Raw genomic sequence first — 16,666 nt, 5'->3', positions numbered from 1 at the left:
AATAAAAACTAAAAAACTAAACTAAGGTGCCTGAGCGTAGCAGCAATGTATTGTACTGTGCATGTTATACTTATACTGTGCATGATAGACAAAGGACGTTAAGGTGCTTAGAGGAAAAGGAGCACAATAAAAAGACCCAAAAAAAGTCAGTGCGTTATACAAGGGATTAAGGTGCAAAAGGTCAGTGCGTGTCCACCTAGAGTGGACTGACCCTAGTATAATCCGCATGTAGCTCCATGAGGGAGTGCAACAAAAAGTCATTTGTACCTGGTGTAGTCCACAGGTGTGTCCGAGGGGGGGCTAAAGTCCAAGTCATTGTCCCTGGTATAATCCACAGGTGTGTTCAGGAAGAGCCAGAAAAGTCTGCGCCGCCTGCTGTCAGGCTGCTGAACTCATCCAGGCTTATGCCCCATTCAGCATTCTGACAGCGGCTGGATTGAAACTACACCAAAATCTGGTGGTGGAACTCTTGATACTGCGGTAGAGCCCCTTGCCCGGTCGCGGTCGTTGTAGGGGGTTGAACAGTCTATGACTTGGGTGGTGCTTGTCCTTGATGATGCGCTTGGCTTTGACCACGCACCGCTTTTTGTACAGTTCCTGGAGCGCTGGGAGCTCGATTCCCATTATCCGCTCTGCCGATCGCACTACTCGTTGTAGGCTGACCTTTTCTCGGGCAGTGCAGTTCCCGTACCAGGCCGTGACACAGCCTGTTAGGATGCCTTCAACAGAACTGTTGTAGTACAGCCTGAGGATGCGACGTCCTACTCCGAGCTTCTTCAGGCGGCGGAGCCAGTACAGTCGCTGCTGAGCCTTTTTCCTCACGTGTGTGGAGTGCGTCTCCCATTTGAGGTCCTCCTCGATGTGTACTCCGAGGAACTTGAACTCGCTGACCCTTTCCACTGCAGCACCGTCGATGAGGATGGGCGCATGGTCTCTCCGCGGCCTCCTGAAGTCCACGATCAGTTCTTTGGTCTTGTCGACGTTAAGAGAGAGGTTGTTCTCACGGCACCAGTGTGCCAGTGATTTGATCTCCTCTCTGTAGTCAGACTCGTCGTTGTTGACGATTCGGCCTATCACTGTCGTGTCGTCCGCGTACTTTATGATGGTGTTGGAGACATGTGTGGCTATGCAGTCATACGTGTACAGGGAGTAGAGGAGAGGGCTCAGCACGCATCCCTGGGGTGCTCCGGTGTTGAGGGTCAGGGGGTCGGATGTGATGCTGCCCATTCTCACCACCTGATGTCGGTTGGACAAGAAGTCCTGTATCCAGTCGCACATGCTTGGGTGTAGCCCTAGGTGTCTGAGCTTTTTGTCAAGTATTGCTGGGACAATGGTGTTGAATGCTGAGCTGTAGTCCACGAACAGCATACGTACATATTTGTCCTTCAGCAGCTTGTTGTCCATGTGCGAGAGGACGGTGTGGAGAGCCATGGCAATAGCGTCGTCGGTGGATCTGTTTTTGCGGTATGCATACTGCCACGGATCCAGCGAGGCAGGTAGCGTGGAGCTGATGTATTCCCTCACCAGTTTCTCGAAACACTTGCTGACGATCGGGGTGAGAGCAACAGGTCTCCAGTCGTTCAGGCATGTCACTTTGGCCTTTTTGGGAATGGGCACAATGGTTGACATTTTGAACCCTGCAGGGACCACAGCCAGGGAGAGGGAGAGGTTAAAGATGTCAGCGAAGACACCCGCCAGCTGGTCTGCACATGTCTTAAGGACCCGGCCTGGAATCCCATCAGGTCCGGCTGCCTTGTGGATGTTGACCCGTGTGAAGGCTGTACGCACTTCTCTCTCCGAGATGGTTAGAGGAGGGTTCTCCTCTGCTGGTGCTGCTGATGGCCCCGCTTGGCTGCCGCGGTTGGAGCTGATCTCAAACCGGCCGTAGAAAGTGTTCAGTTCGTTGGGGAGGGAGGCAGGCGGGTTCACCTCGCTTCTGGTTCTTGTTTTGCAGTCTGTCAAGGTGTGTACTGCCTGCCATGTGCTCCTGATGTCGCCACTGCTGAGTTTGTCTTGCATCTTTTTTGTGTAGGCCTTTTTCGCCTTCCTGATGGCACTGTTTAGGGCCGCGCGCGTCGTGTTGCGCGTTTCCACGTCGCCAGATTTGAAACCAGCGTCCCGTTCATGCAGATGTGCACGTACTCCGCTGTCCATCCATGGTTTCTGATTGGGATAGATCCGAACTGTCTTTTTTGGGACTATGTCATCTATGCACTTGCTGATAAAGCCAGTGACTGAGTCTGAGAGTTCGTTGATGTTATTCCCAGCGGCGTTCTTAAACATCCCCCAGTCAGTCTGGTAGAAGCAGGATTGTAGCATAGCGTCTGTGTCCTCAGACCAGATTCGGATTTCCTTCTCAACGACCGGCTCCCTTTTTAGCCTCTGTTTGTAGGCAGGTAGCAGCTGGATGGCGTCGTGGTCAGAGCTTCCTAGCGGTGGGCGGCGGAGAGCTTTGTATCCATCCTTGAAGGGCGTGTAGCAGTGGTCAAGAATATTGTCACCACGGGTACTGCAGGCGACATGCTGGTGGAATTTGGGAAAGACCTTTTTTAAGTCTGTCCGGTTGAAGTCGCCTAGGCAGATGACTGCGCAGTCCGGGTGGCGATTTTCTTGTGCACTGATCGCCTGGTGTAATTCCCTCATAGCTGTGTCCTTATTAGCTCCAGGATGAATGTAAACAACGGCTACAATCACGATGCTGAAGTCGCGTGGTAGGTAGAAAGGACGGCAGGCTATGATTAAAAGTTCAAGGTCTGGTGAGCAGTGACTGTCTAGGATTTTAACATCTTTGCACCAGTTGTTGTTGATCAAGGCACAAACTCCCCCCCCACGTTGCTTACCGCTCAGTACAGGATCTCTGTCCTTCCTATACGCGGTGAAGCCAGGAGGAGTGATAGAAGAATCAGATGCTAACTCCGTTAGCCACGTCTCTGTTAGCACAACAATACAAGTCCTCCTCGTCTCTGCGTTGTATTTAACGCGCGCCAGTAAGTCGTCCATAGTGGTCACTGTTCTTGATTCACACAGAGATCTAACGTTCGCTAGCAGGATTGAAGGCAGTGCAGGTTTATATCCACGTTTTGTTGTTCTTACGAGAAGACCCGCTCTCGTGCCTCTTCGCCACGGTCTTTTTCGTCGGGGGTTTGTTGTTGTTGATCCAGCCGGAACAAAGGGGACCCCACCCCCCACCCAGCCGAGTGGAAGGTTTTCTGCAAAAAAGTCCGGAATTCTGTGTGTAATCGCTGTGCTAATGTCCATAAGTGCTTGTCTGTCATAACTCCTTAGACACGCGACGGTGTAGGGAAAAAAGAGAAGGCTAAAAAATACTAAAAAGATGGAAAAACGTTGCGATGTTACGGAGCATGTACGAATGCGGCCGTCCTTCATGGCGCTTAAGGTTGACTGTTTTACTGTTACATTATAAACATAAAACATCTGAGTACATACGGATGGAGGGATGCAGGTATAGTACTCAAATGGTAATCTGAAGACACCACAGACACCACTTTAGCCTGTAGCACTTGACCTAGCCTTGACCACCATGCAGTCTTATGCAAAGGTTAAAATGTAATTTCCTACAGTTCAAAGTACTTCACAGAGTTCATCATTCCAGATCCCGTCTATCTGAGATATACCCATCCATTACAGATCAATGCGAAAGGTGTCACGCTTGCCCATGCAATCTGAGTCACATGTTTTTTCTTTGTTCCATACTTATTACATTCTGGAGTGATTATTTTGCCATCCCGTCAAAGGTTCTAGGCTTTGAATACGGATAAACCCTCTCATAGCAATATTCGGGGTCTCAAGCGTCCCCCTCCAGACTAATTCTACACAATCAGTGGTGGACAGTAACGGAGTAAATGTACTTGAGTACTGTACTTAAGTACAGATTCTGAGGATCTGTACTTTACTTGAGTATTAGATTTTTTTGATACTTATTACTCTTACTTGAGTACATTTCCGAGACAAATATTTTACTTTTACTCGAGTACATTTCTAAGAAGACTATAAAGTACTGAGTACTTTTAGGTTGGCTGTTTCTTTTTTCCACACTTCTGCTCTCAAACTAGCATGTTCCTGGCTTCCCTCTCCGCTCTCCTCTTTGTTACATCTTGTATGTGGGTGTAGGAGTAAAAGTATTTAGTTCTGGTTCCTCAGTCATTTCTATGTTTTTATAGGTGTTTCTGCAGGCTTTGTATAACGTAGTGGTTCTACAAGCACATCAGTGCATGCAGTGCAGGTGGTTTCAGAGAGTTACTTCTCTGAAACAAGAGTTATGAGATCTACTTAAAGAGTCACTATGTAACTTTTTTTTAATGAATGAAATGTAATTTTGTCGAATCTGTATGGTAGAGTATGTTAATACAATATAACTTATACAATCTGTATGGTAGAGTATGTTAATAAAATATAACTTATCCAATTGGGGCGGTTATATTTTGTCTCCCTGCTCTTCTATTGAGACATTTAGATTAGGATCTGAGAGACACAGGATCTGACATGAATTTTGACCAGATGTGTCAGTATAGGAAATCAAAGGTTGTTTGTGTGGAGACCAAGCAAGTCGACTTGTCAGTCTGCCATCTTGTTTTGACAGGGTGAAGTTCACCGCTGTGCATGTCGGCGCCATCTTGTTTTGACGAGGTGAAGTTAACGGTTGTGCGTGTGGGTAGATATGAAACATCCTCTGCTCTCGTGCGTGTGGGTAGATATGAAACATCCTCTGCTCTCATGAGAGCAGAGGATGTGGTCACAAAGAACCACATGCCTTGCAAACAACACCTGCCTCTCTGCAACCACCATCTCTGCAGGCATGGATGCCGATTTTGTTGGGCGGGTAGGGTACTCAACAACAAGTCACACACACATCAACCAAGTTTTAACCCCTTAATCAGAAATACCTGATGAATGTCAGTTGGAAACATTGTACTCGCAATAAAATACTTTTTTGCTGTAAGTGAAGACAGTTTGCGCCATCACCATTCTTTCCTGTCTCATGCACTGGTTGCCTGCTCCTACGCACCTGTCCCAGTAGGTGTGCAAAAGGACATTTTTTTTTACTACATTTCAAGTCATACAATTTGATTATTGGCTGATGATGAAACCATAACTGGTATAAGGACTTTGCAGATTACAGGCAGAGAGTTTGAATGACAGAAATCTGTTCACAATAACACACGGTATCAGAGCGGGTACATCGTGCATCCTGTGCACGTTACAAAGCATCACACAACAGTCATCCGACCCACACATTTCCTGTGGGTGTTCGGCTTTCTCATTGGGTGCTCCGGCTCCCCGGCACCCACAGGATTGGCACTAATGTCTGCAGGTCTCTGTACAAACATACACTGAACAGAGAGAATGTTCTGTTTTCTATGTCAACTGTATGCATGCAGAATGAGCATGTAAGGTATTGTGTCATATCACCAGATGTTACTTATAATCTGATGAAAAAAGATGTGTAATCACTGTAATCAAAACGCCCTCCATGACAGTTACTCTATGCATTTTTTTTTTAGAACAAATGGCCTCAGTTTAAAGTTAGCTCCATGTCCTAATCGTTGAAGCTGAATATTATTGTATCTTGACAAAAAGGTCACAGTTGATGGCCCTGGATCTGAGAATTTGTACCAAATAGATTGTCTTTACCACCAAAGTACATTAAGAACTGGAATATAATTAATGTGATCTGAGTGCAGCTTTGTCAGCGATGTGTCACTCATGTGTGACTCCTGTTATTTCCTCATGAGAAAATAATTCTCTTTTGAGGCACTGGGGTTCATGCTGGTCCCCAGGAAGACTAAGCTGACCGCGCTTTTGTGGTGGCCCACATCCAGTGGTGGAAAAAGTACAAAAATTCTCTACTTAAGTAAAAGTACCAATACTGCAATATAAAAATACTCTGTTACAAGTAAAAGTCCAGAATTCAAAATTTACTTGAGTAAAAGTACAAAAGTATTTGCATCAAAATGTACTTAAAGTACCAAAAGTAAAAGTACTAAATATTTGAAAATAGCAGATCTACAAGCTCACAACGCGTCGCGATGCGACGCGTTGTGAGCTTGTAGATCGGCTATTTTCTCTCTGGCTTTTAACAACATCGACTCCTAAATATTCCTATTTTAACTCCTATCTAATGTTTTCTACCTTCTGTGTACATACTGTAGGTGTAAATGAACAATCTCGCTCCATGTCTGTGTCTCCTATATGCAGGCATGTTATGTGTTTTATACATGTTTTTGTTTTTGTGTTTTTGTTCTTTGATTTGATGTATTGCTTTTCTTTTACCTGTGCAGCACTTTGGTCAACTAAGGTTGTGTGAAAATGTGCTCTATAAATACAGTTTGATTGATTGATTGATAAGCTAGTAACTCCCATCATGATGACTGACTATCAGATGACATTACCTGAGTCTCATACACAGCAGAGAATGTAAAGGAACTACTGGCAGTAGAAACACAGCAGAGAATGTAAAGGAACTACTGGCCGTAGAAACACAGCAGAGAATGTAAAGGAACTACTGGCAGTAGAAACATAGCAGAGAATGTAAAGGAACTACTGGCAGTAGAAACACAGCAGAGAATGTAAAGGAACTACTGGCAGTAGAAACATAGCAGAGAATGTAAAGGAACTACTGGCAGTAGAAACAGAGAGCAGGAAGATCTGCCTCAAGCTCTATGCCAAGAGAACTAAAGTATCTGTATTTAACACTGCCGTTTTTACCACTGCCGACGGGACAGTGCTCGAGGTAGTCGAGGACTTCAAAGGACTTTTACTTTTACTTGTACTTTAAGTATTTTTAAAAGCATGTACTTTTGAATACTTAAGTATATTTAAAAGCAATTACTTTTTTTCTCTTACTTGAGTAACATTTTGACTGAGCTACTTTTACTTGTAGTGGAGTAAATTTGACAAGGAGTATCTGTACTCTTACTCAAGTACTGGGGTTGAGTACTTTGTCCACCTCTGTACACAATTAGACATAATAGCCTTTACATCTCTCCTGGCAAAACGGCGTATTTTACTGCAATGGAAATCTTCCAAGGCCCCATCCACCTCTACCTGGCTAGAGAGAGAGAGAGAGAGAGAGAGAGAGAGAGAGAGAGAGAGAGAGAGAAAGAGAGAGAGAGTGAAGAGAGGTTATACTTTTTGTGTTCTGATTAAAGCATAAGTTAATAAGTTAACAAATTAATATTAACATTTATTTGACCACATCTCATGGAAGTTGGAGACGGGTGTGGTGAGAGGAAGCTACACGCACCGGAGGGACCGGTCTTTTGCATCATCACAGGGGAGCAGCAGGTGTAGTGTTCGGCAGATGCAGTCATGTGAAATAATGAATCTCAGGTGAAAGCACGCCAGGTAAATTCAGCAGGAGGAGGTGCATATCTGCACCGACAGAGAGACACTCCTCTCAGACTCTGAAGTGGGTGGAACTGTAAGTCTCGCATCATTTCGGTACTCCTCAATCGTACTGACTGCTGAAATGTCTGCCCAGGAAGCAAAGCCACTGCTGACTCTGGATTCCGAGGCCGTTCGCTCGCTCAAAGACGGAATCAATTTCAGGAGAAACCAAGAAGATGGTAAATGTTACATCATGTACAAGAAGGAGGGCAACGTCCTAAAGGCGTGCAAGAACCAGTGCAAACACCAAGGTGGGTTATTCATACGAGACATAGAGGAATGCGTTGTGAAGTGCACCAAACACACCTGGAAGCTGGATGTGTCGACCATGCAGTATGTCAATCCACCAGACAGTTTTGCACAAGACGAGCTTGAAATTGAAATGTTGAAGGACGGAGGGCTTCAGCTATTGGAGCTGAGTCCTCCAGACCCCTGGCTGGCGGACCCTCGCCCCGCTGTGGAACTGAAGGAGGGGGAGGTGGCCGTCACCTACCTGACCCACGCATGCATGGAGCTGAAGCTCGGAGAGAGGAGGGTCATATTCGATCCCTGGCTCAGGGGTCCGGCCTTCGCCAGGGGCTGGTGGCTTCTCCATGAGCCACCTGCAGACTCCTTTGACAGACTGTGCAGGGCAGACTTCATCTATGTCAGCCATATGCACTCGGACCACCTCAGTTACCCCACGCTGAAGGTCCTGTCAGAGAGGAGGCCGGACGCGCCCATTTATGTGGGTGACACGTCAAGACCGGTCTTTTGGTACTTGGAGCAAAGCCAGGTTAAGCTGACAAACATCAACGTGGTTCCTTTTGGCATCTGGCAAAATGTCGACGAGCACCTGCGGTTCATGATCCTGATGGACGGCGTCCATCCGGAAATGGACACCTGCATCATTGTCGACTATAAAGGTCACATGATCGTGAACACGGTGGACTGCACCAGGCCTAACGGGGGGAGGCTGCCCCACAACGTGGATTTGATGATGGGCGACTTTGCCGGGGGGGCCTCCGGGTTCCCCATGACCTTTCATGGGGGGAAATACACTGAGGAGTGGAAGGCAGAGTTCATAAGAAACGAGCGCAAGAAGCTCCTGGTCTACAAGTCTGGTCTGATGAAATCCTTACAGCCTAAGATCTACTGCCCAATGGCGGGTTACTTTGTGGAGGCACATCCGTCAGACGGCTACATTAAGGACACAAATGTCAAAAACACTGCAGAAGAGCTCAACGGTCGAATCAATAAGAAGTCACCCGACATCAGGACGTGGACACCCAGGCCAGGTGCAGCGTTGGATCTGGCCCTCGCATTAAAAGACCCAGACCAGAGACTCAGTGGGTCCGTCACCAATCCACCTGACGGCACGAAGATCTACAAGGACAGCTGGGATTTTGACTCGTATCTGGATGAGCTGAACAGCGCCATCGGCTGTGAGATCTTCGGACGTCCCGGTTGGATCCAGTTCTATTACAACTGGGCAGGTTTCAAAGACTACAACCTAGTTGTACGGGTGATTGAGACAGACGACGACTTTAAGGCCGGGCTCGGCGGCTACGACTACACAGTGGACTTCCTCGATCTCTCCTTCCCTACCAAGAGGCCTGACAGGAACCACGCCTATGTGGAGATCCGAAACAGGATGGGAGTCATGAGACACGTGGCGCTGAATGGCCTCCTGTGGGACGACCTGTACATCGGATTCCAGAACCGCATCAGCAGAGAGCCAGACGTCTACCACCACAAGTTCTGGAACCACTTCCAGACCCAGCTGCCTGTCACCAGGCCAGACTGGACACAGTTCCTCCTGCAGACGCCTGGACCTGAAACACCAGCGCCAAGTGAAAAGGAGGAGAGTTACTGTGTATTGGCCTGATCCTATTGATGGTCGCTGTCGGGTGGAAACCTTGTATGTCCAAAAAAAAACGTTACTTTTCAGGAAATGGAACAAATATTTTCAGAAATAATGAAAATAGCAGATCTACAAGCTCACAACACGTCGTGGATGCTACGCGTTGTGAGCTTGTAGATTGGCTATTTTTCACTACTTTAGCTTGACACTCTAGTATGACGAGGTAGGACATTAAGTCACTAAGAAATATAAAATAAATATATGGGGCGGCCATAGCTGAGTGGTTAGTGAGTCCGCTTAGGGAGCCAGAGGCCCTGGTTGCCCCAGGTTCGATTCCAGGCCAGGTCAGCATATGTGTCGATGAAATGAAATTTGTCCCTGAGCAAGACTCTTAACCCCTAATTGCTCACAGGTTCTCATTGGAAACAAGACCGCAAGGACTTTCATGAACGACCTGTTAAAAGGAATTATCCTTTATCCTAAACATTGAAACATGGAGATATGAGGTTTCTACCCGACACAGTTCCTCCTGCAGACGCCTGGACCTGAAACACCAGTGCCACGTGAAAAGAAGGAGAGTTACTGTGTATTGGCCTGATCCTATTGATGGTCGCTGTCGGGTGGAAACCTTGTACAGTGGTTACCTGCTGACCTATACGCCCCAGTCTCTGAAAGGTACCTCCCAGGACTCAGCTCACCCTAGGTTGTGAAAGGTTGGGGGTGTGGCTATGGCTTGGAGGTGTGTTTTGGGCTGCAATACAGTAGGTGGACAGTAGGTGGCATAAGAGAGCTAAAATGTTTGCAGAGGAAAGAAATTACTCTAGATTACATTACATTAAGGTATATGTCTATTTATGAATTGATTAATTTAAGTAAATACATTGATTCATTCATCATGTGTGTGTGTGTGTGTGTGTGTGTGTGTGTGTGTGTGTGTGTGTGTGTGTGTGTGTGTGTATAAAATATATAAAACATATTTTGAAAGTAGCAGATCTACAAGCTCACATTGCCACCCCAAATGTACCTTCGGACAGACAGACGGATTATATATATTTTTTTTTTCTTGCATCACGCATACTGTGTAGTATCTAGAGTTGTTTCCTTATTTAATGAGACAGCCCCGATAGTGTAGAGGTTAACACTGGTATCCAGTGATTTAACGGCCCGCGTTCGAATCCCACGCGAGGAGGCTGGAGGAGCACGCTCGTAACGTAATTATTGATCTGAACAGTGTATTTTCAAACATTTTACAGTGGTGTAGAGTAACAAATTACATTTACTGAAGTACTGTAAAGCGAGTTAATTCAGCCAAAATCTGTCTCTTGCGTTTCGAATTGTATTCTTTGATCTGCTGGTGCCTGGTGATATAACTTAATTGTCACAACTTGGTATTTATAGACATACTTGTGTGAATTACGGAGAAATCTGAATGAAGTCTTTTTCGGGGAGGCGCTACGCACTTATGGATTATGGATCTCTTTGTGTCAGTCGTGCGACCTATTTTTGGTGCGCAATACCGCCCGCCAAACGAAGTATACACACAATTGAAACCTAGCTGAGCGCACGGCACAACAACGAGAGAGAGAGAACGCAGAGAGAGAGAGAGAGAGAGAGAGAGAGAGAGAGAGAGAGAGAGAGAGAGAGAGAGAGAGAGAGAGAGAGAGAGAGAGAGAGAGAGAGACGTGTTGTTATCAGCTATTTGAAAATATCCAATCTACAAGCTCACACGTTGTGAGCTTGTAGATTGCTATTATCTCTCTCTCTCTTTCTCTCAAAAGTATTGGTATCAAAACGTACTTAAATTAAAAAGTACTCGTTATGCAGAATGTCCCGTTTCACATGAAAATAGCAGATCTACAAGCTTGTGAGCTTAGTTCTGCTATTTTTAAATAGCTATAAGGCTGAAGTGGTTAATGTATGTTTTGTAATAATAATCAAAATCTACAAAGTAACAAGCAACTAATGTTGTCAAACACTGCGCATCGCATCTGTGACACACAAGCCACCACAAGCAGGCGGACCTATATTCACACCTCAGACCGCCTGGATCATTGAAAGAAAAACCCATAAACAGTTGAATGTGGAAATACACGGTTTCTGCCCATCCCTCTAACCCATGTAGGCTACCTGTATAAACCATGCTGTTGCATGCACATGAAAATGTAGGCCTACTTAAAATCTCAAAATCGGCCGGGCTGAATTTGCATCTGAACAAATACATTGATAGAACCCCCCCCCTCAAAGAAAGCCCTTCCCTTCCCCCAATAATGTTTGCAGATGGGCTATTTTCAGCACAGGCTACTGTAGTATTGCCTATAAGACTGGGGATTTGTGTAGCCCAGACTGATTGGGTGTCGTTGATAAAATGTTCTTAAAAGGGAGATTTTTTAGGTTAACATCAAGAAGGGCCGGTCAGCTCCATTCACGGCTTTAGCAGGCAAACCCCCCAATACAATGCTTTGTTTTCAAGTGTTGCATTGCGCACAAACGTCAGTAGTATTACAAAGTTATAAAAAATGTGCATGACAAAATAACCCGAAAACCTACCACTTCCATACAGAATGGGAGGAAGACTTTTTCCCCCCCCATTCCAAGTGTGTTTGTCTTATATGCAACGCCAGCGCCGCTATACTCCCTATTCACGCTGACGTCAGACAACTTCCGGTTCACTTCCGGTTTAGTGTTAGTGGTGATGTACTGGGATTTCTCCGTCAGGCTAAACAGTGTGTCTCCAGAACAAAGCCAGCAACTATTCGTGTTTTATGGTAAAGTAAATTCTACTACTGTTTTCTGTTTTATCATCTTGTTTTCTTGATTGAACTATCGTTTTTTTACATTTTAAAATTCGGAAATTGCCTTAGATTGGGTTGAGAATGTATGCTAGCAATGCTAATAATATTAGCCCTGCTGTCTGCCTGCCTGTGTAACACTTTTTTTTATTATTTTCTTTTTTTATAAATGATGAAGTGGCGATGCCAGGGTGTAGGTTTTGTTTTAAAACTACAATGTATTTGTAATCAGATATAACATTAGTGTATATCCATTATAACCCAGTGTGTTATCCTTTGTATCTCACTGTGTGTGTACATATAGCTATAACCAAATGAACCCGACGTATTTTCAGTGGTGGAAAGTAACTAAGTACATCTACCCAAGTACTGTACTTAAGTACAATTTGTAGGTACTTTTACTTTACTGGAGTATTTCCAATCATTACTTTTACTTCTACTCCACTACATCTCAGAGGCAAATATTGTACTTTTACTCCACTGAAATTATTTGAAAACTTTATTAACTAGTTACTTTGCAGATTTTGATGATTATTACAAAACATACATTAACCACATTACACCTTAATACTTCTACAAGCTTGTGAGCTTGTAGATCTGCTATGGGACATTCTGCATAATGAGTATACTTTCTACTTTTGGTACTTTTTAAGTACATTTTGATACCAATACTGTACTTTTACTCAAGTACATTTTGAATTCCAGACTTTTACTTGTAACAGTGTTTCTACATTGCAGTATTGATACTTTTCCACCACTGCGTGTTTGAACATCCCTGTGAAATAAGAGATGATTAGGAAATAACCTGATTTCATGTTTACATGCAGATCTGAAAAGTTGAATGATAGACAAGTAGAGTATTTTATCAGGCGACACTATGGAAATGATATTGCATGATTTCAAAGCCTAGCTCTGATGAAATAATTTGTGAAGTTGCCAGAGCAGGTATGCTCAGCTAAGGTTTTCGTTGTACACCTGCAACAACTGATTATTTACAACTGATTACTCCTTCCTTCAAGGTACCGGGCAGGACTGCATGACAGTGGTGTGTCCTCCTCCCTGAGCCAAGACAAGGTTTAACCTACCTCAACTATACAGGTATATGAATTCTTTGATTAACTGATAGAATGATAGACAAGTCAGATATTTTTTGAGGCGACACTATGGAAATGATATTGCATGATTTCATAGCCTAGCTTTCATGAAATAATAATTTGTGAAGTTGCCAGAGCACGTATGGTCAGCTGAGGTTTCCGTTGTACACCTGCAACAACTGATTATTTACAACTGATTACTCCTTCCTTCAAGGCACCGGGCAGGACTGCATGGCAGTCGTGTCGTCCTCCCTGAGCCAAGTCTAAACTTGACCTACCTCAACTATACAGGTATATGAATTCTTTGATTAACCACTAATAAGATACATGAATCCTCAGTGGATACTGGATATTGATTATTGTTTATCATGTATTGTGCGTGTAACACATTTAGGCAACTTTTTTTTAGCATTTGCTTTTTATTGCAATATATACTTGCCATATATCAATGCTAACATTACCTTAGAGATAAATCATTGTTGCCCTTTTCTCTCTCTCAACAGCAGTATGTCACACCACTGTAGTGTTCCTCACTGCGCTAACAACAAACGCAAATCCCCCCATATGAGCTTCCACGAGTTCCCTGTGGATAAAGCACTACGTGCAAAATGGGTGATTGCGATCAAGCGAGATGTGGGACCAACATTTAGAATAGCTCGTGGGAGCACCTTTGTGTGCAGTGAACACTTTGATCCTGGGGATCTAAAGAAGTCCACCAAAATCAACGGACGCACTCACATTAAACCAGGAGCAGTGCCTTCTAGATTCCACTGGAATGAATGGGGTAATTAACACACGACAATGTTAAACCTATTAGTCTTTTACAACAAAGTTCACATTGACTTGTTATGTTAAAGTTAGGTTAAGTGATATTGCTTTGTTAAAATAGGTGTTAACTAGCTGATATTAGGTGTTTGTTCAGTAAAAGGGGTCTCCCTGTCTCTCCAGCTCTTTAGTAAACAGAAAATGTATTTTCAGATAAGGCTACCGATTTTATCCAATGGAACTGGAACACTATAACATTTAAGCTAATAAATTGGTACTCTCTCCTGAAATTTGCAACCTACCTGCTAGTATTTTCTGTTTATTAAAGAGCTGGAGAGACCAGGAGACCCCTGTTACTAAGCACTCTATAGCAATGAGTAGGCTACTATGAGAATTTAGAGCTTTAACCTTTTCACCAAAAAAAACATTTAGTTTTAACCAAAAAAATATCACTTACCCTATGATATTTGGGATTTCTTTTGGGTGTGACAAATTATTACCTAAAATCATCACAATAAAGTGTGTCAACATTTTCTTACACTTCTAGGGAAAGGTTCACAACCTCGGGTGCCAGTTTTCCAGCGAGCACACAAGCGTCTGTGTGCTGTTGTCTTGGATGACTCTGCAGAGATGTCTGTCCCAGGGAACAGCACAGCCTGCAGAGGTCAAGGAGCCGTCCAGAGGACAGAGGACAATCCAGAAGACAGGGGACAGTTCAGCGGTCAGAGGACAGTGGGCAGTGGGCAGGAGACAGTACAGAGGAGGCAAGGCACTGCAGGTGCATTGGCCAAAGATCATGATTATGACTGTCGGCCATCTCCTGGTTAGTATTACAAAACATACTATGTAAAAACATGTTGTCTTACAGAAAAGATACATGGCAGTTAGTTAATAATATTGTAAAAAAGGATTGAATAATTGAATATTTCGGTCAAGGCATTTGAGGAAGGTCCTTGACCGAACAGTTATTGCAGGTGATTTATGTTTAATGTCTGCTCCACCAATACACCTGTCCCTGAGCTGAAAAGTAGGCGTGCTAAAGACTTGTAGTGTATTAGATTGTAAAATGTATAGATGGATTAGTGATATGTATGCTTTTTCTTCCTCTTAAGGTAAACTGGACACTGCCTCTGGAAGAATTCGGGAGTTGGAGCTTAAAGTGTTACTCCTGGAAATGGAACTCGGTCAGCTGAAAGTTGATGTGCAGCAGCCGGTGATTTTCCAGTATTGTGTCACAGATAATGACTTCCGTTATTACACCAGATTCAGCTCAAAGGAGGTTTTTATGGTGTTTTGGGAGTCAATTAAGCCCTCTGCTTCAAAACTTGTCTACTGGTCCAAGGCACAGCGAACGACACAAGATGAACCTACCTGTAGCCCTCATCGCAAGCTCCCACTCATTGATGAGTTCTTCATGTTTCTCTGTCGTGTTGCAGCTGGGCTTCATGAGAGAACATTGGCCTCCATATTTAAGGTCAGCCAGTCTACTGTTAGTCGCATCATCTTAACGTGGACTAGCTACCTTTTTCTGGTTCTTGGCTCACTACCGTTGTGGATGACAAGAGAGCAAGTGCAATCTACAATGCCTGACAAGTTCCAGCTCTACTGCCCTCAAGTCAGAGTCATAATAGACTGCACAGAGATACGCTGTGAAACCGCATCCTCCCTCTCACTTCAATCAGAAACCTTTTCCAGCTACAAAAACCACACCACCTTTAAAGGGCTGATTGGAATCTCCCCATGTGGGGTAGTCACATTTGTGTCAAAACTGTACACTGGCTCCATTTCTGACATAGAAATAACCAAGAAATCACAGCTGTTACGGTTACTTCAGCCCGGAGATGGAGTAATGGCTGACAAGGGTTTCTTGATAGAGAAGATGCTGTCCGACGTGGGGGCCACTCTCATTATCCCTCCATTGAAGAGATCAGCTCAGCTCAGCACAGAGGACACCCATAAGACCCAGGCTATCGCCCGTCTGAGAATTTTGGTAGAGAGGGCCATACGCAGAGTGAAGGAATACCATGTTTGGGATGGACTTGTTCCTCTGTCTATGACCGGTTCAGTCAACCAGCTGTGGAGCATCTGTTGCATCTTGTCTAACTATCAGGGGCCTCTGGATATCAAAGGGGACAAACCAGTCTGAAGTCACCTTTCCCCCAAGCCGGGGGTCTGCAACCTGCGGCTCTGGAGCCACATGAGGCTCTTTAGCCCTTCCCTTGTGGCTCCCTGTAGCTATAGAAAACATTATATGGGAATGTACATGTTTTTTTTATTATTTTAGATTTAGATTAAAATGTATTGTTGCTGTAATATGAGACATTCTTACATGCTCCAATATTGTAAAAATGTGTAGACTAAATAAGAAGTTTATGCATTTATTGGCACGGCACCAGCCAGGTGGCTTGTGTAAACAAACCAGTGTGTGATTTCCTGCCACGCTAAGGATACCAAATGCAAAAAAATAAGAATTGAATAGTTCATGGCAGGGGTCATCAATGTGTCCGTACACGGACAAACTTGTCCGTCACAAGACTTGTCTTTGTCCGCTGCAAATCTTTGATTAAAAAATATATTACTAAAGCCAGCAGTGGCTGACTTGCCAGTCTCCAGGTTCAGAATTGATAGAACTTGTATTTAATTAATGCAGAAATACCAGTGGTGTAAAGTAACAAAAGATATATATTTTATATGCCAATATGTGGTTCTATTGTGAATCAGCAGCCTTTTATATAAGGCCTTAAATAGGCGGAAATAGCAAAAAGTTG

The 16,666-nt window shown here is 44.3% G+C and overlaps 2 protein-coding genes across 3 annotated transcripts; both read left to right on the top strand.

Moving 5' to 3' along the window:
• Positions 1 to 7,489: 7,489 nt before the first annotated feature.
• Positions 7,490 to 9,383, top strand: LOC308098558 (cytidine monophosphate-N-acetylneuraminic acid hydroxylase-like; the record flags this gene model as incomplete). Its single annotated transcript, XM_080446962.1, has 1 exon — positions 7,490 to 9,383. One exon carries the CDS (start codon positions 7,490 to 7,492, stop codon positions 9,272 to 9,274), a length of 1,785 nt encoding a protein of 594 aa, XP_080303088.1. The 3' UTR covers positions 9,275 to 9,383.
• A 2,549-nt stretch (positions 9,384 to 11,932) lies between these two features.
• On the top strand, positions 11,933 to 16,344 carry LOC308075304 (uncharacterized protein). 2 transcript variants are annotated; one of them, XM_080415087.1, is made up of 6 exons: positions 11,933 to 12,015; positions 13,059 to 13,137; positions 13,348 to 13,424; positions 13,640 to 13,917; positions 14,446 to 14,721; positions 15,011 to 16,344. In XM_080415087.1, the coding sequence occupies exons 4-6, from the start codon at positions 13,641 to 13,643 to the stop codon at positions 16,042 to 16,044; spliced, it is 1,587 nt and encodes a 528-aa protein (XP_080271213.1). In that variant the 5' UTR covers positions 11,933 to 12,015; positions 13,059 to 13,137; positions 13,348 to 13,424; position 13,640; the 3' UTR covers positions 16,045 to 16,344. The 2 variants fall into 2 exon arrangements, with proteins under 2 accessions (XP_080271213.1, XP_080271212.1); XM_080415086.1 differs by having other exon boundaries at positions 13,637 to 13,917.
• Positions 16,345 to 16,666: the final 322 nt, after the last annotated feature.

This window comes from Gymnoscopelus braueri, assembly GCF_963280865.1.
Source record: "Gymnoscopelus braueri genome assembly, chromosome: 2".
NCBI classification, from domain to species: Eukaryota; Metazoa; Chordata; class Actinopteri; order Myctophiformes; family Myctophidae; genus Gymnoscopelus; species Gymnoscopelus braueri.
The sequence above is the reverse complement of the archived record's forward strand: the minus strand, read 5'-3'. Positions and strand labels throughout refer to the sequence as shown.

Excerpts from the sequence above, each read along its gene's own strand:
- LOC308075304 (XM_080415087.1), top strand. The coding sequence starts at position 13,641 with ATGTCACACCACTGTAGTGTTCCTCACTGCGCTAACAACAAACGCAAA. Across the intron at positions 13,918-14,445 it reads ATTCCACTGGAATGAATGGG|GGAAAGGTTCACAACCTCGG; the intron begins GTAATTAACACA and ends TTACACTTCTAG. Across the intron at positions 14,722-15,010 it reads TGACTGTCGGCCATCTCCTG|GTAAACTGGACACTGCCTCT; the intron begins GTTAGTATTACA and ends CTTCCTCTTAAG.